At 46.8% G+C, this 26099-nt stretch overlaps 2 protein-coding genes and 1 long non-coding RNA gene across 9 annotated transcripts in view; all 3 read left to right on the top strand.

Annotated features, from left to right (window-relative positions):
• Positions 1-4058, top strand: part of JAKMIP2 (janus kinase and microtubule interacting protein 2) — a 59717-nt gene extending 55659 nt beyond the window's left edge. For 4 of the 7 annotated variants that reach the window (XM_048960446.1, XM_048960443.1, XM_048960445.1 and 1 more), the window contains exon 21: positions 3282-4056. In XM_048960446.1, coding sequence (XP_048816403.1) covers positions 3282-3632 — 351 coding nt within the window. In that variant the 3' untranslated portion in view covers positions 3633-4056. Of the gene's footprint in view, positions 1-686; positions 3257-3281 lie in introns of those variants that run through there. The other 3 variants (XM_048960447.1, XM_048960452.1, XM_048960453.1) reach the window with 3 other exon arrangements.
• A 4392-nt stretch (positions 4059-8450) lies between these two features.
• Positions 8451-17237, top strand: LOC125700387 (uncharacterized). Its single transcript, XR_007379894.1, has 2 exons — positions 8451-8801; positions 13491-17237. It is a non-coding gene; the product is annotated as an uncharacterized LOC125700387 (long non-coding RNA).
• A 4295-nt stretch (positions 17238-21532) lies between these two features.
• Positions 21533-26099, top strand: part of DPYSL3 (dihydropyrimidinase like 3) — a 29483-nt gene continuing 24916 nt past the window's right edge. The window contains exon 1 of the mRNA XM_048960841.1: positions 21533-21860. Coding sequence (XP_048816798.1) covers positions 21570-21860 — 291 coding nt within the window. The 5' untranslated portion in view covers positions 21533-21569. The remainder of the gene's footprint in view (positions 21861-26099) is intronic.

The following is a 26099-nucleotide window of genomic DNA, read 5'->3' as shown; positions in this document are numbered from 1 at the left end:
TTGGTTTGGCTTGTCAAATGGATTTTGTTAGCTGGCTTCTTGACCAAGAATGCGCTTACCAAACAGTGGGGAAAGCCATGTGAAGGCATCTTTACTAGATATGAGAAGTAGTGTCATTAGTCCATTTAGATATTACCATAACAACTAGAAGTCATTTCCATTTCAAAGCATTGTGTATCTCTTTCTCGACCAAGTCTGGAACCCAGTCCTGCTGTCTCCCTAAGGCAAGCAGTGCCCTTGCAGCTGCATGTCCCTTTAGTTGGTAAAAAGCAAACCCCAAGGAGAGCTGGCACCTGCAACAAACCCTGCCAAGCTTCTGTGTCTGTTGGATGCACCTTTGCTTCCATCTTTCCTTTCTTCATGGTGTGCTGTATGAGCTAGGCACAGCAGTGCACTTCTCTGCCTGTTTTTATTTCCCTGGAAACAGGGTCTTGCCTGTGCAGACTTCAGGTTCCTGTGGCAAAGCTTATTTGAGCTGTGTCTTCCACAGCGGCGCCTTAATTTCAGCTGGGAAAAAAAAAAAATGGATTTCCATATAACAGTGTAGAAGACAGCCTGTGCGTTACTTAAACCTTCAAAAGAGGGCTCACGTGTTCCAAATTTTATGTGCACAGACTCTGCATACTAGAAGCTTTAAAAGTGCTTTACAAAGAATCTTGCCTTTGCTTGCTTGTTCATTTTCACAGATGAAGCATCTGAGGCACAAAGCAGTGAAGTAACTTGCACAGCAACTCAGTAGGGCAGAAGCTATTCCTCGGCCGTAGCAGGAATGAAGTTCATCTAGTGCAGAGGATGCCTGCCCCTCAAATGTTTTGGAGCTGGAATAGATTTTACTCATTAATGTCCAACACTGGGTTCTGTTTGTCAGAGACTGAGAAGATCCTCATTTCATGCATGTCTGGAAGTTCTGTTGAGCCCTCCATTAAAGGTTAGCAGCTACCAGCAACTTTCTGCTCCTTACAATTAATTTAAATTGCGAAATGAATGGAGCTGCGTGAAGCAGTCCGTTTTAGTCAAGGGGTTTACTGAATTCTGCACTAGCTAGATGTTGTTTGGCTCCATTTTACTTTTTTTTTTTTTTTTTTTTGTAACAGGCTTGTAGGCAGGTATGTTATGTGAATGCTGGTATGTTTGCATGCTCTGTGTTGCAGAAGAATCTATGGATAAGGTTGGCCCAAACCTATCACCTGTGCTTTCCAAGGGTGCTGCTGCCAATTCATCATGAAACTTTGGAGTCAGGCCCTTTGAGAGCCTCCTCCCACACTTGTGACACATTGGGATCACTTCACAATTTCTTGTTAAGTGCAAAAAGTTGTTTTTTCCTGTCTGGTTGTTCCTTCTTTCTCTTTCCACCATTCTTTCTCCCTTGCTGGAGCACAAGTTTGTTTCGTACTTGGCTGCAGTAGTATGTGGGAAGTAAATGCAGCCTGGAAACTTTTCCTTAGACGTTATAATGCCAGGCTCGTCTTTAAGAAGCATGAGTACAGCGTGTGTTTTCCATGGTGGTGCAGTAACTTCCATCTCTGCTTTAGTTTTAAAAAAAATAAGAACTGGAAATGTTTGTTACAGACAATCACAGGGCAGAAGCATAGCAGATAACACTGTCTGGTTTTAGAACATACCTTGCTGATTTTGTGACAGGCTTCATTATTTAGGCCCTATGATCTGTGCTGCGCACATCTTGTGCTCATTTCTCTTGCCTGATTTCCCCTCCCTTACTCTTTCTTGTTATATGCATGTAGGTGCTGTATTTCCAAGGGCTGAGGGAGGGGTGGGAGGTGGCAGAGCATCCACAGGGTACTGTGGTGTGACACGTAAAAGGTTGCAAACTTCAGAAAGATTGCTAGAGTCCCTCCAGAGAACTGAACAACAGCTGCTTTATTCTCCTTGCAGCATTACATGAGCCATGCCTAAAACACACTTGCTGGTAAAATACAAGTTTCCTCCTCTCTGCCTGACAAAAATGAGTTTGATACAAAATGTTTGGCTATATATACATATGTATCTATATTATATAGATACATACATATAAGTATATATGCACATCTATCTGTCTGGTCACTATTGTATATAGGAAATCATTGCTATAGGTTATGAAAATGTATTTCCAACCTAGGTATGGGGAATTCAATCTAGACTTGTTTAGGTACAGCAACTGCTGTGCTCATGGTTTAGTTTTACATCTTATGTGCTACTTCTTTGTGGTTCTGTTTTTCCTTACTTTGCTTTCTCTTTTTTTTTTCTTTTTCTCTCCACCATTCTTTATCCTGAAGCTGTCATCCAAGGCTTTCTGTTTTTCCTGATATTCTCTGAGACAAGGTATTGAGAGTCCTCTCAAACCAGTCTCTGCAGCCCCTCCCTCAAATCAGCCAGCAAACCCACAGCAATTTATTCAGTCCTTGAGGATGGTAAACATAGCCCTGATTACTCCTGTTTGTACTAGAGCAGGACCACAGCACTCCACTACTTCCACACCACCACAGCAGAAGATGAGGCACACACATGATGGAAGTCAGCTGAACAAAAATCAAACTTGCCACTTTTTCTCCCCTTCCTCCACCAAATCAGGAGAGTTCAAAGACATTTCAATTCAAGCACTTCAGACAAAGATGTAATTGGTGAGATGAATTTAGGCAATTTGGTTTGAGAAAGAAATAGGGCTTCTTGCCATATTACCAGCCTGGCTCACAGCTCTGTTCTCACTGGTGTGCCTGCAGACCCATGTAAATTTTATTTTTTGGTTTTTCTTTTTTTTTTTTTTTTTTTTTTTTTTCACACATTCTTCATTTTCCAACTCCCTGCTGTCATCTCAGTGGGGAATACCCTCTGAAACTCCAAAGCTTTCAGTTTCCTGGCATTCCATGAGAACTGGATAGGCCAGGCTTCTTCTCATTAGGGCGAGGTTCAATGAACAGCCATACAGTGGCTGGTGACTGAAAGTTTTTTTTTTTTTGTTTCTGTTTGTTTTTCCCTGCCCTTTTTCACATCAGCACCTGTTTTTAGATATAATTTTGTTCCTTTTTTTTTTTTTTTGGTGTTTACTCCAGAATGGAAGTGTTAATGATTTGGCAGAAAGACCCTTTGATAAACCACTGGACACGTATCTGTATTATATGTATTAATGTGTAGAAGAGAATCCTTACTGTATGTAAAGTTTTATGAATGGTTATTTTTTAATTTATGTATTTAATATAGGATTCAATGACCTCTGGTGTTTTAGTTTGTATAAAGAAAAAATAAAACAGCAGCATTTTTAAAAAAATCTCACTTTACATTCACAGAGATGTTTAGTGTCTGTCCGGAATCTGTTTGGTGGTGAGGGTGGCAGAGCCCCAGCCCAGCTGCTGAGAGGTGGGGAGTCTCCTTCTCTGGAGGAATCCAGACCCTCCCGGACGTGTTCCTGTGCAGCCTGCTGTGTGGGGTTGGGCCAGGGGAGCCCTGGAGGTCCCTTCCAACCGCCGTGGCTCTGTGACTGTGTCGAGGCTGAACAACTAAGACATACGGAACGCACCTTCCTGGCCTGCTCTGCTCTGGTTGCTTACAGCCTCCAGGGAGAGTGGAAGGGCCCGGGGGGCCATAGCGCAGCACAGGCGGGAGCGCAGGCGCAGGGAGAGCTGCAGAGGCTGTGCTGAGCGGGTTGGTTGGCGGGAGGAGGGCAGGCAGCTCTCCCAGCATGAGCCCATCTTTGCATTACTGACTTTGTGCTACACCTGTGTACCGAGGGGAAAAAATAAAGAGAAGATGCTGCCTGTTTTGCGTGGCTCAGGTAGATGGGGAGCCCTTATTGGGCTCTGCCTCACTTTGGGAAAAAGACATCAGAATTCATTTTACAAACTCTTCACACACCAATGCTCTGAGCTGCTGAGAGCTGACTTCCTACAGCAGCCTGTAAAAAAGAATGGGGCTCAGTTAACTGCTGCGGAGAGGCCGCGCGGTACGCAGGTGATGCACAGCCGTGTCGGTCAGTGCGGCAGAGCGCCCTGCGCCGAACGCCGTTCCGTTCTCTGCGTTACCACGGGCTCCCCAGCACCGCGCGAGCGCTGCGCGCGACTCCGCGGGACGCAGAGAGAGCCGCCGGCCGGCAGGTGGCGCTGCCGCCCTCTGCGCCGCCGTCCGCGGCCGCTCCCCGGGCCCGCGATGCGCGCGCCGTGCCGCTCTGGGCGGGACGGGCAGCGCCGCGGCTGTTGGGGCGGTAATGGCGCGAGGTCCGTTTGTACGCGGAGAACTTCGGCATTGAAGTCAGAGAACTGGGGGGGTTCCGTGCAGGTGGACGCAAATAGCGCTGGAAGGCAAGCTGCGATACCGTGCGAACAAACCGCGTGGGAAGAGGACTGAGCTGATTGCGGGTTGAAAAAAATAAAGATATAACGAAAATGACGGAGAACAAGTTGTCATTTTGCCAGGCTTCATCTTCCTGAGGTGCCAATGTTCTCCACTGCCATTTAACTTTTCAGGTCATGCTTCTTACGAGGCTTTAGCTTGTTCAGAAAGACGCCCAAGTGGCCGCACAGAGCTCAGTGTGACTCCTGCGCACAGAAAGAAGTTTGTTCCAGTTGTGCCACTCAGCCAAGCTGCGCGTGTTGTGCAGCCTTTACGTAAAACAGCCTTTGGTGAGTGAGGAACCGCGCTGTGCCGCAGCTGCAGCTTTGGGCAGCACGGCCGACGCTCACCGCTTCTCTGAGTGCGACTGCGTGCGCATGGAAGGGTCTGTCTTCTCTCTGCACCGTTTGGAGAGCAGCGGTTTCCGATTGCGTGGCACTGTCCGAACGTACCGAAACCCTCACGGCTGGAACCGTGTCGTGTGCTCTGCTGAGGGGGGCTCAGTTTCTGAGCATGGCAGAAAAATAGGCTGCAAAGCCCCATCCGTGCTTGGACAGAGGAGCCCGCAGCCTGACGCGAGGCGCCGTGCAGTGCCTGCCGCAGCGTGCGGCCACCGAGTGTCGGGCACAAATGGGCCGCTTTGCACAACAAAGAAAATCCTGCAAAAAAACGTTCAAGCCTGAAGCAGGTCTGAGACCAGACATACAATGATTCCGGTGTGCACAACAGATGGAGACTTCGGAGTATGGAGCCACTAATCTATGGATTACAGAGTCCCTAATTACAGACTGACACTTACCATTTCTGAGTGGAATTGCCAGCCCAGGGAGGAATCTTGCAAATCAGCATTCGACACAGAATGCAGTGTTAGGGATAACTGGGGACGGAATCAGATGTTGTCACCACGTCAACCTTTTACACGTTTGTGCTTCTGAATGCTGCATGGAGTTCTGTGCCACTGCAGATGTTGAAAACAAGGATAGCAGAGCTGAGAAGGGTCCAGAAAAATCTGCATGTGCGATCAAAGGCATGGCCTACAGCTGTACCCAGCCCTCAGTGACAGATACCTCCTCAAGAGTTAGACATAAATCATGCACACATTTCTCAGTATAAACAGGTCAGCGTGTAAGAACAGATAACAAACTCAGTTCTTCATCATCTTCAATTTCTTAACCACCTGATAGTAGCAGGGATTACAAAAAGTTTTAGCACATATGAAATTGAGCAGTGCTTTAAGTCCAGAAGTCCTAACTGAGATGCAGCCACGCATCCTGCCTCTCATTGTATTGAGGTTAACAAAAATTTAGTTGTTTACTTCTGGCCTTATACTACAGCAATCTACATAATAGAATGGAGAAATTACCTGAACATCATAGCCATCACTAAACTGAACTCCTACCCTAGCCTGCACCCTAATGTTATGTGTGTCCTAAATTCCTTGACTGCCTCAGAAACAGGAAAAACACTCGCCAGTCAAGCTCTCATCAGTATTCAAGCCACGAGAGCATATGAGGAGCAGGAAATTCAAGCGATTCAACTTTCTGGTACACTGTACTCATACATTTCTGTACTCATGGCTTCAGGACATCTGCTATCCACAGGCATAAATGCAAGGCAATTGCAGAGATTAATAATACAAACCTGGGATATGGAGAGATGCAGTCATCAAATTAGCTTTTCAATGTTTCCAGTCAGAAATGCTGATTTAACAATAAGCCTGACATGATTGCCCACACTGTCTCTAGGCTGGTGGGATGCCAGTCGTTGCACTCCAGCCACGTGCTGCGAATCCAGTTCCTGGGTCCTTGCAAAGCTGAACCCTGCCTGTGTTGCATCCCCTGCTCACACAAGCTAAGAGCAGGGCAAGGCCTGCAGCTTCTGTTTGGCCACAGGGACACCTCCAGCACCTCTGGGCTTCCTGCCTCTGTCACAGAGGTCCTCCAGCACCGCAGCTCAGCCCCAGCCATGCTGGCAGTGCTGTGCGTACGGGCACAGGAAGGTTGTGCTCTGATTTGTGTTCTCCACTGCCATTCTGCTTCCCATAGGGTATAGCTGTCTTAGCGATAGTCTTTCTGGTGTTGGTTCAGCTAAACCTGCACTGAAAAGTTTTCATGGGGTCTGGCCCTCAACACAGAACTGTTTTGGAGCGTGCACTGTCCAGTAAACTTACACTGGTAGTGGAACTCTACAGGGGTCCCCCACCACATCCTTATCTCCAAATTGGAGGGATGTGGATTTGATGGATGAACCACTCAATGAATAAGAAACTGGTTGAAAGGCCACAGACAGAGGGTGCTCTGTGTCCAGGTGGACGCCGGTAAGGAGTGGCATCCCCCAGGGCTCTGTCTTGGGACCGGTGCTCTTTAGCATCTTCATCAATGACAGCGATGACAGAATCGAGTGCACCCTCAGCAATTTGCTGATGACACCAAGCTGAGTGGAGCAGTCGACACAGTAGAAGGCAGGGATGCCATTCACAGGGACCTCGAGAGGCTGGAAAGGTGGGCAGGGTGAACCTGATGAGGTTCAACACAGCAAAGTGCAGAGTTTTGCACTTGGGCCAGAGGAATCTCAGGCATCCGTACAGACTGGAAGGAGCGGTGCTTGAGAGCAGCCCTGTGGAGAAGGACCTGGGGGGGTCTTGATAGATGAAAAGCTTAACATGAGCCAGCAGTGTGCCCTTGCAACTCGGAAGGCAAATGGTGTCCTGGGCTCCATCAGCAGAGGGGTGGCCAGCAGGGACAGGGAGGTGATTGTCCCCCTCTACTCTGCTCTTGTGAGGCCCCATCTGCAGTACTGTGTCCAGGTCTGGAGCCCCCAGTACAAGAAAGACAGGGAGCTGTTGGAGGGGGTGCAGAGGGGCCACAAAGATGAGCAGGGGACTGGAGCACCTCCCCTACAAAGACAGGCTGAGGGAGCTGGGCTTGTTCAGCCTGGAGAAGAGAAGCTGTGGGGTGACCTCATTGCAGCCTTCGGTACCTAAAGGAGGGGAATCAACTCTTTGAAAGGGCAGATAACAGCAGGACAAGGGGAAATGGTTTTAAGTTGAGGAAGGGGAGATTGAGGTTGGATGTCAGTGGGAAATTCTTTACAGAGAGAGTGGTGAGGTGCTGGAACAGCTGCCCAGAGAGGTCATGGATGCCCCGTCCCTGGAGGTGCTCAAGGCCAGGCTGGATGGGGCCCTGGGCAGCCTGGGCTGGCACTAAGTGGGAAGGTTGGCGGCCCTGCATGTGGCAGGGGGGTGGAGATTCATGATCCTTGAGCTCCCTTCCAACCCTGGCCATTCTGTGATTCTATGAGGTGGTTAAGGTATTTGCTGGAATGCCATAATGAATTTAACAGCAATAATATTGTCAATAGTTAGCATAATAATTATTATTTTGGAGCAAAAGTGATTCTGAATTGGAAAGAAAATGAACCATTTTCCTTATGGAAAAGAGGTGATTCCTACAAATAGAATTCATTAATGGTTTACTAGGAAAACTATGAACAGTAAAATATTTGGTTTAGATTTAAGGTTAGGAATAATTAAATTGTAATCTTGTTGCTTACATTAATGCAGATCTCATCCTGACTGATAATACACAGAGTTACCATCTGGCCATTGTATGTAGGTACCATATTCTCCCCTTACTACAGAGGGCAGAATGATTTATAAACATCAGTTCAACTGACAAACACCACTGCGTTTCCTGGATGTGTTTCCTGCAGGTGGATGTCTGTGTTGCTCAGTACATCTGTGAGCATCTTCATCAAATAATCCTAACCTGGAACTTGCTTGTTAAACATCTACAGATAATTGAAATTGGACCTGCATAGTAATTACAAATTCTACTGCATCTATATCTGTTTGTCTGTGTGTTCCTTTAGATGGGAATGTGTATAGCAAACCACAGGAAGGTTTGTATTTCAAACTGCGTATGCAACTGTTTTGTTTTACTTCACAGTTCACAGATGACAATTCAAGTAGATATTTTCTCTAAAATAGTTTTAGGTGAAAGTCTTAGGCAATTCAGGTGTATAATTTTCTGTACTAATACATATCAGTATTAATTAGTTAATATTAATACACATTCTCCTCAATATTTGAGAATGGCAAACACAAAAGAACATGTATATAAAAAGCAAGACATGAAGTAGGAGGTATATTTAAGTATTAACTTGAATGTATTACAGCACTTGCTTGGCTGTATGAAATGAGCATTTGAGGTCCACTAACTCATCTGCTGAAGTGAAGGTCAGCAGTCATGAGTTCTCTAAGAGTGCAGCTGTAGCAGAAATGCTAAGTCAGAGCTTGAAGCAATGATGGAGCACCTGGTGGGAAGACAGGGCCAACCCAGGGGAGCTCAGCTGTGTGCAATGTTCTGTGTGATGGAAGGGCTGCAGCCAGGATCCATTCCTGCCCAGACCTCATTTAAGGGTTGGCAGTGGAGGAAAGGGTATCTTCCTTGAGGTCCCTGCACATCTGAAGCTTTCTAAAGGTAAGCAGAGTTTCTTCTTATGCTGTTGTGATTGTGGCTGCTGTATTTGGGCTTGTCCTCTTTTGCTGTAGCTGGAGACTTTGTCACCCTGCTATCATTGCTGTGCATTCCATCATATTATAGCATTACAGCAGTATTTGTGGCTTCTGTGGTCCTGTGCCACTGAATAACTGACTGTAGGTTATTGCATGCTGTAACTACTGAAGATGTATCTTGGCAAGCTGGATTAAGCTGGGGCTTTGTAAGTGAATCTCACCCTGCTCCTAAGATGGTGTTTTCTCTCTCTGTAAATGGTACCTGGAGTTCTTGCGAGAAGTCTAAACCAAAAAACCAAGCAAGTATGTGTACTTATTAAATTCTGATCTGCAGAGGACTCGGGGAGAATGAATACTTACAAAATGAGGTGACTTGCAAAAGGAATCTGGAGATTCAAAAAAATTGTGTAGCTTCATCTGGTTTCCTTTAGATGCATAAAACAGAGTTGCTGAATTACTGCATTCTTGCTTGATGTGTAACACGAAATCATATTACTAAGCCCCCAAACACAGCTGTCTGTTCACCACACCCTGAGCAGTGCTTCACCACTGTCCTGGGCAGGAGGGCAGACGGCTCACCCAGGGCAGCAGACCTGCAGGCTGTGCACTGAGAGGTCCAGGAGGGTAAGAGAAGGTGGAACGTGGCAGCAAACAGCAGGCAGAGCGAGGAAGGCTTTCAGCAGGAACTCAAGCAGGAGATAACTGTATTGGCACTTACCAACAGGCGTACGCTGAAATGCTTCCCAGGACAAGTGTATTATCTGGTGATTGAACTCCCCTTAGGCCCCTCTGTAGCCAAAAGTGAAATGCCAGCTTGAGTGCTTTGATATTGGGCTTCTGGAAGTGCGCAGACAAGTTATCAATGAGATGGCATTTCAGTCTCGTCTTGGAATTGGTTTCCTAACAATTCTCTATACATAGAGCTCAATTTGTACCATAAAGAAATGTGGCATAGTGAATACTGAAAGTAGTTAAATAAAAGCCTTTCCTGAGCATTTAAAGAGTAACTAAAGGGAGCAGTCTCACCATTGAATGGGATGGGCCATGCCTCCAGTTAGGGACACTGGGAGCTCTCCTCGTTTTCACACTTCCCCAGTCTATATGCGTTAGCTTCCATCTGCTACACAGCTGACACTTCGGTCAGACAGCAGTGAAGAGAGTGAGTTCATGGTGGACACAACTCTCCTTCCTGCAGTCAGCCACACACATGATCTAACTGCCACAGAACACCTTTAAACTGCAAACGTGCAGATTGATGTGCACCCACAAAGGACATCTGTTCCAAAGTTGCCTTGTGTGGAGGACTTGCAGTGCTTTGCAGGAGCCAGTGTAGCTCTGATATGATTCAGTTCTGTATCCAGGATCTATTCCCAGCGGAATGGCTGAGGCCACCCACAATTACTTCTTGCAGGGAAGGATGCTGCTCTCCATTGCTAAAAAGCACAGCAGACTTGCTGTGTGTTCTGTTGTTACAGTCTTGAGTCAGGCACAACAGAAACTGTGCTTGTGTGTCAGCATCTCTTTGGCTGAACTACATTTGCTCCTTCATGGCTGCAGTCTGGGGCAGGCTATTTCCTGTATGAACAAACTGCAGCATACATTCAGCACTAACATTAAAGAAGTGACTCGTTAGTTTTTAGTTTCCTATAATAGCCCTGATTATGTTCTGTGCATTCAGAGATCTGAATGGAGAAGCTTCTGGAGCATAAAATCTTTTGTACATTCTCTGTGTTTTCACTGTCCCAGAAGTTGAGTAATGTTAACCTGACACAAAACATACTTTACCAAACAAGATTATTATTATTCTGCTTTGCGAAGTCCAGGGGAAACATAATGAGCTTTGCTTCCTAGAGGCAGATAGGGGAGGTCTGAAAGCAGTGCCTTTCCCTTTCAGTGGGGAATTCCCTGCCCTTCCAGAAGTTCAGCTGGCACTATGCAATGTTTTTTAACAGCAGTTTCCAAGTTAAGGATCTGAACTTTTGTCCAGGCATGATTAAAATACAACTGGATGGGTTTTTTGAATTAAGGGAGAGTATGCACTGAAAAAGGAAAAGGGAAGTTGGCAGATTTGGAAATATTCCATGCGTAGGAATGTGATTGCTTTCATGAGGTATCTAGAAATATATGTATTTTTATGAATGAAACCTGAGGAAATCTTCCATGAGCATTCAGGCAGGTAGCATAGGCTACAGCCTCTGGGACATCTTGCTGCTAAGAACAACAGTATCTACCAAGCAAAATAAAAAGACAAGCTACAATAATTTAGATTATTTTGTATATGAAACAGTGACCAGTTTGCCAAGCTTTATTCTTTGTCCTGGGTAAACCAGCCAGAACAGTTAAGGTAGCTTAACTGATGTGGGCTGTAAAAAGAATTTGAGCATTCCAGCTTAGCAAGAAACACAAGCCTTTATTTTTACCTTCACAACAAAGCATGTGGAAACTTTCAGAGTTCACCATGGTAAGTGCTGCTTGGGTTTTTAGCAGTTATCTTAGGCACTGAACAAAGGATTTGAATATTCTGATGTTTGACAGCCGGTGTGCAAGAACACACCATAGACATAAGCTGCTCAAGCATCTTGCACACACTCAAATAATCACTTCTATGTCAGAGCGTGCACATCAGAAATAGTAGAAAGGTAGAAGGAAAAAACAGTGAAGTAGAAAGACCACGTACCAAAGGTGACCTGCCATGTTATCCATGTCTTCGACTCAGAAATCTGTAGTAAGAGGAGAAAATAGAGGGGAAAAAGGAAAGAATTTTAACTTCTTGGTTTGCATGCTCTGAGGAATGGTACGTTTGGCAGTAACAGAGCTGAAATCCCTAAAATATTTTTGGGATGTTTTGTGGGATGTAAGAAAGCTATGGATGTGGCTCTGGGCCATCTGGTCTGGTGGTTGGCAACCCTGCACATGGCAGGGGATGAAATTAGATGATCGTCGTCCTTTTTAACCCTGGACATCCTGTGATATATTGCAACCAAGGCATTAGCGTGTCTGGGGTGCAGACTGATTGCAAACTCAGACATTCAAAGCTTATAATGAGTGGGTACAATACTCATACGCTTTCCTAGGGAAATGGCCAGAATGCTGCTTTCTACAACTTTCCATTTCAAAGCACTTCACTTTATTCATAAAGCTCACAGCCATTTGACATTCATAACTTGTCGGTGCTCTGTAAAGTGCCCCCATCAAAATGCTTCAATCTGGGCCTTGGGCTCTAGCCACTCAGGCAAGGAAGCATGTGTCTTATCTGATCATCTCTCTCTGCTCTGTATTTTTCATGTTTGCTAAAATTCTTAGAGTGGTGATGCTCAGCACAGTGGTATGCTGTGGAGCACAGGAATGAGCCTGTGGTGTGATGAGTCTGTCTGATTCTTTTCACTGCTGTCTGCCTCTGGTATGTGAAGACGAGACACTGACTTAGAAGTCGTCGCAACTGAGATGAGTGAACCACGCTGGAAATGAGGAAAAGCCCCTTCAGACCTTACAAAAGAGGATTTAAACATATAATATAAAGACAAAACTTTAATGTTAATATAGTGTCTGTAATCCTGTAAGGGCATGTAGCACTTTACCTCTATCTAAACTATTCTTCCAGAAGTGTTAGAGGTTTAGTAGCATGACTTTTACTGCCTCAGCCTTTCAGGGAGCAGTTATGCTCAGCAGAGGGTGGAATGGAGCACAGTCCTCCACTGCCTGCTCTGCACATCTTTCTGCAGAGGAAAGCAGTGCAGAACCAGGCAAACATTACAGTATCCTGATTTACCTGCAGCTTCCTCTTCCAGCTTCTGAGACAGGGTCCTGAAATTAAATCTGGATGGCATTCAGGGACAGTTTAGTACTTGAAGTCTCTACTGTCTTCACAGAGAAGGAAAATAGAAGGAAAAAACAGAAGTTACAGCACTCTGGGAGCATAACCCTGCAAGTATGTCTTGCATGTTTGAAGGTTTGCTGCAGAGCGACCTCCTATCACGGCCCAGCGGAGCAGACCCTTAGCAGCTGTGCACATCACACTTCAGTCAGGAAGAAAATCTATTCGGATAAGAATTTTGCTGGGAAACAGGACTAGTCCACGTGGTCTGAAATTGGACCAACTTGCTCAACTCCCCTCTCTCTGGATGCACCATAAGCCTAAGGCTGAGTGAACGTGGTGGGATTTACTCTGGCCAAGGTCTGCCTTTTTAATTCGCTTCCAGGTGCATCCAGTGCAGCTGAGTTTGGGTTCTGGCCTTCTTAAAGAGATGTGGGCTTTATGTGAGGAACTGGAAGTGAGCTCAGGGAACAGCTCATTCCAGGACCATGTGCAAAGAACTGAAGGTCAGGATATGTGCTGGTGATAGATTTTGGTAATACAGATGAGTTGTTTTTGTCATAAGCTGTGCTTACTTTTGTCTTCAGTATAATTAGCAAGCTCCATAAATGGACAATATCTGTTTTGATCTATTTTAACATTTCTCTTGAAGGGATAGCCTACTAGTCCTTAACAGCTGTAGGATAATTTGGCAGTACTTTCAAAGAGAAATTATGTAGGGCAGTGAAAACAGACTGAGCAAAACTACTCGTAAAATGGGGGGAGGGGAGTGACTTGCTGGTCCCGGATCTGCTGAAAGATTCCTCTTTTTACTGTCTTGCTTTCCTTCTTTATCCATAGGAAAATTTTGCTGCACAGCAATGAGTAGTATCAGCATCAAGGACTTTGTTGAACTGCCTTGAGCATATTTATTTCTTGCCTGCCTCTTCTCAGCGCACCTCAGAGACGTAATTGCTTTGTCTGACCAATGGAGTCAGACATCGTTTGTTTGCCAGCACCATGAAAAAAGAGGAAATGTTTACCTCTGTTACAAAACATAGCAAGCCTGATTCTGATTTCAACTGCACTGGGTTTGCACAAATCTATCTCTATGGAGCCACATTTCTGTTAATCCAGCTTTACTTTTACTTTATTATATATTTTAGTTTCAGCTGGGTCGATGTTTTTAAATAAGGATGTGATAAAACCAACTCTCCTAGCCAAGATGAACACAGCAAGATGAAACCATCATCGCTATTTTGGATACATTTAACAGTAACCACTATGAAGTAGAAATGCAAGTAAGTTTGGATGGGTAAATTTTTCACGCGAATGACATTTGCAAGTCAGTCCCTAAGAGAAATGTCAGCATCCCCTTCAGTCTTGGCTGCACCACAAGAAAAACAGACAACTGCCTAATGTGGGTCCAGTCACCAACTCGTTTTGTAATGGTGGTGGGGGAAGAATGCTGCAACTATTGGGCTGGATCAGACCTGGTAATTCTCTGGTGCGTATGTCAGGCTGCGATAACAGCTACCTTCGCAAGGCTGAGCTTGGATGGCTGCAGTGTCCCTGTGAGCTGGGGCGATCTTGGTCTTTAGGCTCTTTTTCTCTGTTCTTTGCATAAAACCTTCAAGGGGACTGTTTTAGCTTAAATAAAATCTCTAGAACTTATCTTTTCATTTGAATGCTTCTCTCCTGAAGCGACTTCCTTCAACAGAGGGGGATTTCAGCCAGGATTTACTTTGATTCTCAGGCCAACAGGAATAAATCTCTATCTCATGATTTCTCTCCCCGCCTCTGCCTGCAAACAGATGGAAGACAAAACTTCAGTGTTTACTACATGGCTCTGTGGTATGGAGTGGAAAGCAGAAATACTTCCAGACTTCCTCTGGACTGGTGGTATTCTGACCTCTGTGGCTCTGTCCTTGCTCAGCATCTGTCACCTCAGTACAAATCTCTGTAGTAATCTGCTACGACAAGACCTGGATCTTGCTTTTCATTTGCCATGTATTTTGCACTGCTGAGAGGGGGGGGTAAACAAAAGGTTATAATCCAAACGGTGTGAGCAGAGACCATGGCAAGGATATAGAAAGATGTAAAAGCAGCTGCTATCAACCATCCTGAGCGGGCCAGAGCCCTGGTGAGAGGCAAGCATCTGTACAGGAGAGTTGGAGGCAGAGTGGACTTTCCTGCCTCTTGGAAAGCAACAGCAGGCATCTGCCCATAGGAACAATTGTCTGTATGTTTCATTGCAGGTGGTTTCAGTGTCTCCCTAGCCTCTCCTGTGAAGCTGCTGGGTTTATGAGCCCACTGTGCTGTCTGAGGTGATAAACCAGGCAATGTAACACATTTGCTCTGTGAGGCAACAGTGGTGCTGACAATGCTGGAAACCAAATGCATCGCAAGCTGAGCGGACAACAGTTTTGCCTGCAACTTCAAATGAACCTGAATTTAGCCTCTGGGAGCACCACACCCCATTCTGAGCATCCAGGACCCACTCCTGTGCTCCACACAGAGCAATGACATTGCTACTGTCAAGCCCTCCTGGGCCAGGGCCTCTTTCTGCTCCTTGCAGGCTGGTTCCTGTCACGCTGACATCAGCAGCCTGCTCAGCCTGCCTGCTGCTCATGCACTGTGTCACTGGCCTGTCATTTCTGTTTCCAGTTACAGTTCATCCCAATAAAGTCATGACTCACTGGGGGAAAAGCAGAGTCTGCAAGCAGTGCTGGAGCCAAGGCTTTGCTCAGCTGTTGCTAATGCTTCACTGGTGGCTGACGCTGAGCCAAGACTGATGCAGGACAGCTGGCAGTGGAATCACCTCTCTTGTCACATTAAGCATCGTGAAATGAGGTTAGCACAATTTTACATGTCCTGAGATAACGATGCTTTCCCAGCCCACTTATTTTCATCTGAATTTGTGAAAATCAGCAAGTAGTCAGGACCACAGCAAGCACAGGTTCCAGATCCTGTGAGGTGGTGCTCACTGCTGTTTAGGGAAGAGGTTTTTGCTTCAGTGTGATGGCAAATGCGTTGTGTGGCTGGATGGACAGCCAAGTAGTCTGTGATCTCTCAGTTACAGCCTGGTTCCTGCAGTGTTTATGCAGTTAAGGTGCTTATGTCCTGGGCTGTACCAGTAGGTGTAGGGCAGTGACAGAAAATGTGCACGGGGAAAGTCCTGCCTACTTCTCCAGCCAGGTCAAAATATATTTCACTGCTTGCATTTTTGCAATCACAAGAAACCATATAAACAAACATTGTACCTTTAAATCCACTGTAATTCTACTTTGTAAACATCTAATTACTAATTATACGCATGTAATCACTGGCATATAATCACTAATTATCTCTAGATACACCACCTGTTTTTGCTGTAGAGCATCAGTATGCTCTCCTGAGGCTAGGAACAAGGCTGTGTGCAGGGAGATTGAAGGGGAGACCACTTCAGGTCTGGAGAAAGAAGCAGAGGCCAGGTTTCCCAAAGGGAAATTTTCTGAACTCCTGTTTCACAATTGTTATTTGCTAACGTTTTGACTACCAGCTCATTTCAGGACAAAAATCCAACGTGTAGAGAATTTCCTATAGATTTAGTTCAGCACTGAGCAAATCTGGAAGCAAAAGGCATTGCTCCATTTCAGAAGTATTCTTGGAATAACCCAGCACAGAAGATTATAGATCTGTTCTAACATTAGGTAAGTGTTCTCAGTTAGCGTGGAGACTGAGAGCATGCTGAAGTCAATCTGTATGTGTTGTTAGAAGGAATACACTCTAGGAGTAGAACAGAATTCTGAAACAGATATGAACATTCTATGAACCTGCTTTCCCTTGTGGCTTTAACATGAAATGATGAATAGGCTTTTGACAATCAAATGTTTTTTCTTTGACTTTGCTGAAATATTTCATTAAAATTGCCACCCTACTTTATAGCAGCTTGTCAGATGCTGCCTGTGCCTGTGATGAAATCTTTCACCAGTACCTGATGTAAAGGCTTATTTCCCACCTCATATTTCTTCCATATTAGATACCCATCCTGCCTTCTTTGCCAGGTTCCAGCAGCACAAAGTATGCCCTTCTAGTCTCACCCATTTACTTATCTCGTCCACTGTAGCGTATCCAACACAAAGCAGAGCTGACAGGGTCTGTATTGCCTTGTTTAACTACAGGTGTGTAGGGCAGCACAACTGCCAAACCAGATGTGCCCAGATTGGGCCCAGTCAAATAAATGGCACGTTCATAGGCTCCCACATAAACTCATATGCTTGGGAACAAAGACATTCCTGTGAGTAAACTCTGTTCTGGAAAACTGATTTTAAATCAGCTGAACATCAGCTCCCAGCATGACTCTGTGGTGAAGACAATTTTCACCAGTTCTTTGATGTCTCAACAGACATATCAAACGTGACTACATATGGATGTATTTAACATTGCTGTACTATTGCCATGCTGTCATCAATTCTAGCTGCCTGCGTTTCCAAAAACTGCCATCCCTCCAGACACAATCATAGCAGAAAGACTGGAAAACTGTCTGTGGTTTCTTCTCAAGGACAACAACACAACCTTTGTCACGTCAAAGAAAAGGTTACATACAATTTGATCACAGTCTGTAAATGTCAGTATGAACTGGCAGATAAAGCATGATCCACTTGCCTTCCCTGACTGATGATGGTAACAGCCTGCTCTCAACAAGTGTGCCATTTCTTGGGAAATGGGAGAAGCCACTCATCTCTGACCTCTGCCTCTAAATCTAAACAGGACAGCAGACTTTTCTTGTCAAGTTTGGCTCCTCCACTAATTCTGTGCTCAGCCTCAGTTTTCCTGAGGCACAGGAAACGCAGTGCTGGAAGTTGCCCTGACATTGCTGCAAGAATGAATTAGCAAAGAAATCCTGTTTATCTGGCAGTCTTCTGAAACTTGAATAAATAAATAAGGACTGCAGAGTAGCACGAAACAAGATAACTCAGTTAATTCAGATAATCTCACTGTTACTTGTCATGTGTGTAGCAAAGGAATGCAACCTGTAAAATCCTGTGGGAAGCATGTGAGATAGAGAGATTGGTGTTATCTTGCTGAAGGAAGGAAATGTCTTCACTCACGACATGGCTCTCCTTTGCCTGAGCTTGTGAGCATTGGCAACAGAGGGGGCAATTGTCAGCTGAAGTCAACAGTCTATTTTCTTCCAGTAACACAACGTTCCCTGAGTCAAATGAGCATTGTGGTCATATCTACAGAGCCCAAAATGCGCCCCCACCACCAGCGGTTCTTTCTTTAAACAGGCTGAGTAATTCCAGAAAAAAGAAACAAGAATAAAGAGCAAAGCACTAAATATTGTGAAGTTCTATTACTTAGCTCTTGACTCTGCTCCCCTAGCAGTCTAACGCAAAAGTGAGGGCCAGTGACCTCCATCATATTAGTGAGACAAGGGAGGCATGAGCCTCTGCGGGCCTCGCCTTCGCCGCATGACCTGAACCTCCCAGTGCATTGAGCAGCTCCCAGGGGCACAGGAATTATGTGAGCAAGAAACCACAACATGGGACATTCCTCACTTCTTTTTAATTCCTTTCTGGTTTTGCTACACACAGAATCACATCATGTAGTGCATCTGGAAACCAGGAATCAGGTGTTCAAATGATTCAGTGGACAATTTAAACTCCCTTTTAAACACTTAGCAGGTAACTCTTGCTATATGGGCAGCCTCACTGAGAAAATGCTGGTGAAAGTTGCATCACGTGTGGTGCCTCTCCCTGGCTGTTCAGCGATTGGGCAGTTGTTATTGAAGCCTGTGATCCCCTGCCCAGGTGCTAGCAGGAAACCCAGCTGGTGCTCTTGCAGCACATGAGTAACAACAAAGGAAATCTATAAGGAGGCTGGGTGTACAAGGCACACCCCAGACAGGGCGATTATGTCCCATCGCATTAACTAATCCTTCTGGAGAAGGATTTGGCTAAAGGACATTTCCAAGAAGGCTGCACTGCTCCCCCATTCATAACTAATATGGTTCACCCTGTGCTGTGACTCATTTCCGAGTGCTGCTTAACAGAAACAGTTCATCTTCAGCTAGAAAGGGACAGTGTAATTGAACATAAATTGAGAAGTTTGAGCACAAAACATAATTCCTCATAAAATACATGCTGTTCCCCAAATCAGATTATCCTATTTCTTTTATTTCAAGATATGATCATCAACAACCATCAGGAAGGCTCAGTCAGACTCCTGGGAATCTTGTTCCATGTCAGGAAATGAATGCAGTCATGAAGCCAGAGAGATGCGCTGTGGGGCTGATGTCGTGGTTCTGGCAGGTCCTGTGGCAGCACCCAAGGACATGCGTTCAGATGCTGCCATCTGCATCCTCCTGCGCCGGGTGGGGACGGCAGCCTTGTCATGGAATCCCCTCCTTGATCTGTATCTCCTGTGCACTTTGCATAGACAAACAATGGGAGATCAGGTTTGCCAGCAGGATTTGAAGACACTCCACTCATGACTACGTGAAAAGCACTTTGCCAGCTGGCATATAAACATATGATTTGAAGAAATCACGCTTAATTACAGAGGACAAACATTCTGTCATTGTGCAGTTAAGCTTCAAATCTGATCTGCAGACATACAAATAAAGAAATACGCATTCTTCTGGGCTCAAAAGCAACGCCATTGCATTGATACTGAACCCAAGCCTCAGTTTTCATAGTAGTTTTGCACAAATGGTCTTATAACACCTAACAAAAAGATCCTTAATAGTGAATGGCAACTTGATCTAAAGATTCTACTGTAGAAGGCAGAGAAATAAAACCAAGAATTGGCTTTTATACAGTGAATAATTTCCATTAACGGTTGGATTTTAAGGCCTCCATTATTTCAAACAGCCTCCATACTCCTTTTCCAGCAAACAAATTCAATGCAGTAATTTCTGCTGCAAAGTACTAGGAAGAATAAACATAAGAACCAAGATTTAAATAAATATTTCTGTTAAAGCACAGTGCAGAAACTTTTGCACATTTCTAGAATCAGACAAAGGCCAGGCCCCGTTCCAAGGAATTTTCCTTCTCTGTACACAGCCATAGGAGGGGTCCCTGCCCAAACAAGGGCTTTACACTTCCACTCCTGAGCATGGGGCTGAGAACACACATTCTGTCCCAAGGAAGGCTCATTTCCTCAAGAGCTCTGACCTGGCAGGGGTCTGCCTGCTGTCTGGAGCTGCTCTGCAAGGAGAGAGCAGCAGTTGTGTCACATCCCCCGCTGCTGGGGCAGAAGCTGGCCCAGTTTTCAGTGTGTGCTCAGCAGACCTTGCTTGCAGCACAAAGAAGATAAATTCATGCAGAAACCCACTGAGCAGCCGCTTCCCATGCAGTGGTTTGAGCAGTGCCAGCAGTCTCCCCAGTAAGCAGCTGGCTACGAATGGAAAGCCTGTGCTGTAGTCGAGGAAACTGCAGCAAACTCATTCAGATGTCTGACGGGTGCTTCCTTCTTCTGCTACTCGTTAAAAGTAACTCATGCAAGTTTACTGACACACAATGGTTATAAATATTTATATCTAGTGGGCCCTTTGTTTTCCTAGCCCTCTGAACCTGAATAATTAGTTAAAAATTTAAGGTCCTGAAAATTGTTCTGCTTAGGTGGGGAAAAAAGGGACAGTCAGTTATTGTGGTATATACCCAGAAACAAATGCAGGCTACTTCCCAGGGCGCAAAAGGAAGGAAACAATCCCAAATCATTTCCCTTCACTTCAGGCCTGTGTCAGCCAGCAGCCACAAACTGCCTCTCCTACCATCACGCAGGGTCATTGTTCTCTGTGATGGGGTCAGGTTCCATGGACACTTCGCTGTGTGAGAACCACCAACCCTTGGAGGACCGGCAGACAACAGTACTGCTTTCTTTCTTGAAAATGTTGGAAAACGACATCTCTTAGTCAACAACAGAACACAAATAGGGGGTGCGAGAAATTACTTTGAACGATATTAAGCCCAGGTATGATGTACAAATGTTCTGTATAACAAAAAATAAGTACTTGGAGAAATAATTTTAAGTCAGAACTCCGGTTTTGCTGCTGTGTAATGAATTTGATAGGCTCAGTTAAACACCAGTTTGCATATTTAAAACTCAGCCTTGCCTCTCTGTCTTTCAGATCTCCCGTGCTTTTGAAATGAAGTTGCAATGGAAATCTCAAAGCTTAAATTAACCAAAACATGCAGCTTATATGCTGGCTGTGTTTGCACGACAGTTTTTGCAGCAGATATCACTTGCGTCTATCTGTAAGGTATGAACGACAACGTGCTCCTGCAGTGACTGCGGACGTGAGCGCAATGCCACACTGCCTCGCGCCTGTGACAGCTCGCCTGCAGGCAGCACCCACTTTTCGTAAAGTCAGAAGCTCACCAAAGCGCCATCTGTGATAGTCGCGCACTCACGCTAGAGCCTATTCGTTGGCAGCGAGCCCTAGCGAACACTGCCAGCAAAACCACAGCGGGATGGGCACCGAACTTCCACCTCGGATTCCCTGTTCCATCGCTGCGCAGAGGCCGGAGATGCGCCCGCGCGCGGACACATCGCAGCGCCGCTCAGCGCCCTGACCGGCGCGGCAGCGGCGGGACCGGACGGTCGGGACGAATCGCTGGGCAGCGCGCCTGCACGCGCCCCGTCAGCCGCCCGCCGCTCCGCGGCTTCAGCTTAGCGCCCGCCGCTCGGCAAACGCTCTCTAGGAAAGCCGCACCGGGGCCGCCCGCAACGCCTGCGCGCAGACGGCCTCGACGGCCCCGCTCTCCGCTCCCGTCCCCGCGGGCGGCGGCACCGCGGCCCCGACACGCCGACAGCCGGCCCGCCCAGTCGAGCGGCCCCCGCGCCTGCCCCTGGGGCCGCCCCGCTCCCGCCCGTTCCCCGCCCCGCGGGGAAGCCCCCGCCCCGGTCGCGGCCCAGTCCCCGGCCCCTTCCCCGGCGGCGAGGCGGGCGGGCATGGCGGCTGGCGGGCGGCGCGGTAGCGACGAGCTGCCGGTCTACCTGGCGCGGCCGGGTACGGCGGCCGTACCCCGGCAGAAGCGCGGCGGCCTTTTCTGCAGCGTCGAGGGCGCCTTCGAGAGCAAAACTCTGGACTTCGGCGCGCTGCGCGTCGGGCAGCGCCGTGCCACGCCGTCCGCCGCCCGCCCCGAACCGGACCCCGCCGCCGTCCCGGACCCCGACCCCGGGGAGGTCCGCGCCGCCGCGGACAAGGAGCGGCTGCAGAACCTGTCCCCCGACGACGATAAGGTACGGGCCGGTCGGCGGACGCTTGTCCCGGTGCGGGGTGGGAGCTCTTCTCGGCGGCGGGGCGGCAGAAGGCGCCGCTGCTTTTCTCCGTCCTGGCGGCGGCAACTCGAGGCAAAGTTTGTTACTCAGCTGCTGCTGCGGCTCGGGCTGTTGCTTTCTCTGGTTTACCAGGAGGAGGATCTGCAGTTCCTCCCGGTCTTCCTTAAGGGAAGGAAAGAAGGCTTTCCTGTTATCTTCCAACGTGCAGCGCTCCTCTCTGCGAATTGGGATGTCAGTGATTTTTGGAAATATAATAGAAAGATCTACACCCCGTTACCAAGAATGGTAAAGCTGAGCGTTAGATTTGCTGACTCTTTCTATTACGTTGCTCTTTTTATGCTTTAATGAATGGACATCCTCTTCTCCCACCCCCAAAAAAGATGCTTTAGAGTTACTCTTTGGAGTAACTGCAGCCCAGCCCTGATCTCACTGTGACACAGAAGCCAGAGACCTCACGCTGACCTGGAAGTGGCACCTCTGAAGGGCAGCATTAGGCACAACGTTTCTAAACTCATACTAAATTCATATGAACAAATAAATACTCTTCTATCTTAGCAGCATGGATTCTTCAGATAGAGGTTGCTTTTTTGGCTCTTATTCCGTATACATCAGTGTGAGTTTAGCAGGAGGATTTTTAAGTTAATGGTGTTGAGTAAGCATGTCATTTAGGATTTCAGTGAATCTGGTGCTCACATACATATGTGAAGCAGTAAAGCTGCAGGCCGGCCTGCTGCTCAGTGAGTTAGGGGGTGAAATTTGTAGTAAACAGTGGTCCTAAGGGCATTGTTTTTCAAGGGTTAACAGAGCAAATAAACAAAGCCCGTTTTTAAAACTGGAAACAAAAATCACTAAACTCAGCAGCAGGAGGGCAGCTGAGCCTGAAGAAGTGATGTGGTGATGTTGGGGTTCTGCAGAAACACCATCTTGTGTCCAGAGCACAACCACTGGTAAAGATCCCTGCTCATCTGGAGTACTGAGCTCAGCTGGAGCCCGGTGGGTGCAGAAGCAGTGGTGTGAATGATTTGGCCTGTATTGGTGTTCGGGAGAAACATCAAGCTGTTCTCAAGGTCCGCTGTGTTCTGTACGAGCTTCTAGCTTGGCAGCTGGATGCTGTGAGCTTTCTTCATTGTGCTTTCATTTCTTCAGTCTCTGCTTTCAGGTTTCTTACTGACATACTGGGTGTGCCTTGCAGTTTGCTCCTTGTACAGAGTCAGGAGCGAACTTGATGCTGCTCCTATCAGTGCAAGCGTTGTCGGTATGGTTTGATTAGTAGACCACTGAAATAACATTAAGCTGATGCTTGCTGAAAAAGAAGCAGAAATTTGCTGTAGCCTGTTTGCGGGCTTGTCTCCAAGCTTTTCATTAATTAGCTGTACCAGTATTTGGAGCAGTCTCGTTCCCTTTTAAGGTCTTGTTTAGACCATTCTACCAGAATTTTGTAGTTGATACTTCCCTTCAACAACTCTTTCTGGTGTTTTCTGCTCCCACATTTCTTCTTCTGAAGGCTTCCATTTGATAAGCATCAGCAACCAGGCCCTTTTTATCTACACTTCTTGTCTGAGAGGGTGGGAAGCTTCACATATAAATGTTCTTGTTACTGCATGGCCAGAAAGAATCATATGACTTTTTCCTACAACTTCCAAGTTCAGGAGTGCCCCAGAGCACAGCAGCCCCAATGGGAAGGGCCCCTCTGGCACACTGACCCCCCGCTATGCAGGTTAGTGTGTCTGTGCAGTCACAAAGACTTTGCTTATGTTGAACTCTTTGCAGATTCAGAGCACACAAAGACTCCTTTGTTGAGATAAATTAAACTTTTTTGAATAATTTCAAGATTAAGAAACAGAAAGAAAGGTTAAGTGATCTACCCTTGACCAAGTAACTGTTTGTTAGAAAAGCTGAGGGTGAAGGACTCGCTTGTGCACTGGGCAGCAGATGGGGTGTATCGGATAATTTTTCGGTGAACATATTCTTGGAGAAGGAGGGAAGGCGGCAGTGAAATCATTCCACTGATTTACTGCAAAGGCAGCCAGGTGCCTGACTGCTTTATCAGTGGGAATCTGAGCTCTGCTTGTTGATGTGGGGACTGTGAGGGTGAGCACTCCTCCAAGCTGGAGATGGCTGAGCCAGGGCAGTGGTGCAGAGGCTGCTGAGCACCTGCATGGCTTTCTGGGCTCGCCTGCTGCCAGTGCAGATGGGTGAGAGCTGTGCCTGGGGCTTTCTCTGCTACGTCAGGAGACCTTCCCCAGATCTGGGACCTGCTGCATCAGGGGTTGTTGTTGCAGAATGCTCAAGTTTTGGAGGAACGGTACATTGTTCTGGAGCATTGCAGGGACCTTAGTTAAGAAGTGGAATTGAGCTCAGTGCAGGTTTCCATCAGGAATAGTCTGTGTGGACTCTACCCTTGTGAAGTTCCATGCAGTTTTTCTCAAGTATTGCCATGCTTTTTATCTACGTGTGTGGATTGCGTCATGTATTTTACTATAATGAAGTCAGAGAAAGTTTCTCTGGAACTCATAGACAGCATCCTCTGAATTCCTGTGGTGAGGGCATTCCCTGGGCATTGATGACAGATAAATGCACCCTGCATGTCTCTGCTGGGCACCTGCAGGGCAGCACGGCTGTGAGGGATGGCGAACTGAACTTCACAGGCATGGCATCTCCTCAGTGCCTGGTGCCTGGGATGGTAAAGAGCAGCCTGTGGCAGCGCCCTGCATGAGCTGCTCTTCCTGCTGCTCGGCGTACAGGGCTCTTACTCTTCCACCCTTTTGCTCAGTAACATGGGCGGGGAGCATTTGGCTTGTTACGCTTACCCCAGACTTCTCATCCCATCCTGCTGTGTGGTTCTGCAGTGAAGTTGTCATTTCCAAGGCAACTGGCTGTGGGCCCACAAACTGGGGATTACAGCTTCCCCACAGGCTGAGGCTGCTCTGGCCAGCACGAGGAAGGGTCCGGCTTCTTCCTGGCTGAGCTGGAGCTGACAGGCCCTGCCCTGCAGTTGTGTGGCACCGCTCAGACTGTAGGTGACAGAACACAGAGTGAGGCGGAGGGCTGCTTCTGATGCAGAACAAAGCTGAGTTAGCAGAGAAGCTAACTCTGTTCTCTGTTATTCTTTTTCTGACACTCTTAACATTTGCTATGACTTCAGCATCCAGAATTTGTTTCCACTGCCAGTAATTTATAGCAGAGACACCGATCCAGGAGTAATCTTTTCCTTACCAGCAAATTGAGTGGGATCAAGAAATTGCGGTTGTGCACAGCCATTCAGAACAGTTTAAAATCTTGCATTTATGCTGAGGATCATAAAGCGCTTCTATGGCATTGATTCATAACCTCTGTATCACCCCCCTCAGGATTGCAGAGAAGAGATTTTTGTTTTGGTTTTCCTTTTTTTTTTTTTTTTTTTTTTTTATTAATTTTTGTGGTTCTATGAGAATCCAGCTCAGCCTGACTGTCCAAGGCTGCTGGGCCAGCCAGGCCTGCGGTGGCGCAGTTATGTGTGAGACCCACAGGGTTCACCGTGATCCCTCTGAATGTGAGCTTCTCCCTTCCTTGCGCTGCTCATTCCTGCCCTTCTGTCCTTGGCTTCCTAGGCAAACTTGCCTTGCCATTGCAAACGGCATCAAAGCAAGCAGCCTTTTAGAGTCATGGAATAGAGTTGTAGAATGATTTGGGCTGGAAGGGACCTAAAGATGACCTATTGCCAACTTGTTCTAGATGAAGTTGCCCAAAGCCCCATCTAAGCTGGCCTTGAACAATTCCAGGCCTGGGGCAGCTGACAAGCCCCCTTTCTAGCAGAAACAGTGTGAGATCTGGAAGAGCATCTCATCAGTGCAGCCTGCTCTGCAGGAGTGGTCTGAGCGAGTGCAGAGTTGGTTGCTGGCAGCCCTAATCCCGAGAAGAACCACCACGCAGACCACTTAGATCCGTACTTCTTCTGATGTTTAGCTTCAAGCACAAGTTTTCCCTATGTGTACTCCTCCATCGTTACCTATGCAGAGAGATGGGGAATGCTGCTTTTTCTGCTCACAAGCAGTTGCTATGATGACTGGAGGAAACAGGAGGAAGAAACAAAAATCAAACATGCCGGCATTCTTCCTGGAGACGAGGCAGAGGAGCTGGAAAATACAGCAGTACTTTGGCTCGCTCTGCTGGGCTGACTCCTGGCTGTGGGTTCAGTCCAGCAGCTCTCATTGCTCTGCT

The sequence above is a fragment of the Lagopus muta genome, chromosome 14 (genome assembly GCF_023343835.1).
Source record: "Lagopus muta isolate bLagMut1 chromosome 14, bLagMut1 primary, whole genome shotgun sequence".
Classification (NCBI taxonomy): domain Eukaryota; kingdom Metazoa; phylum Chordata; class Aves; order Galliformes; family Phasianidae; genus Lagopus; species Lagopus muta.
The sequence above is the reverse complement of the archived record's forward strand: the minus strand, read 5'-3'. Positions and strand labels throughout refer to the sequence as shown.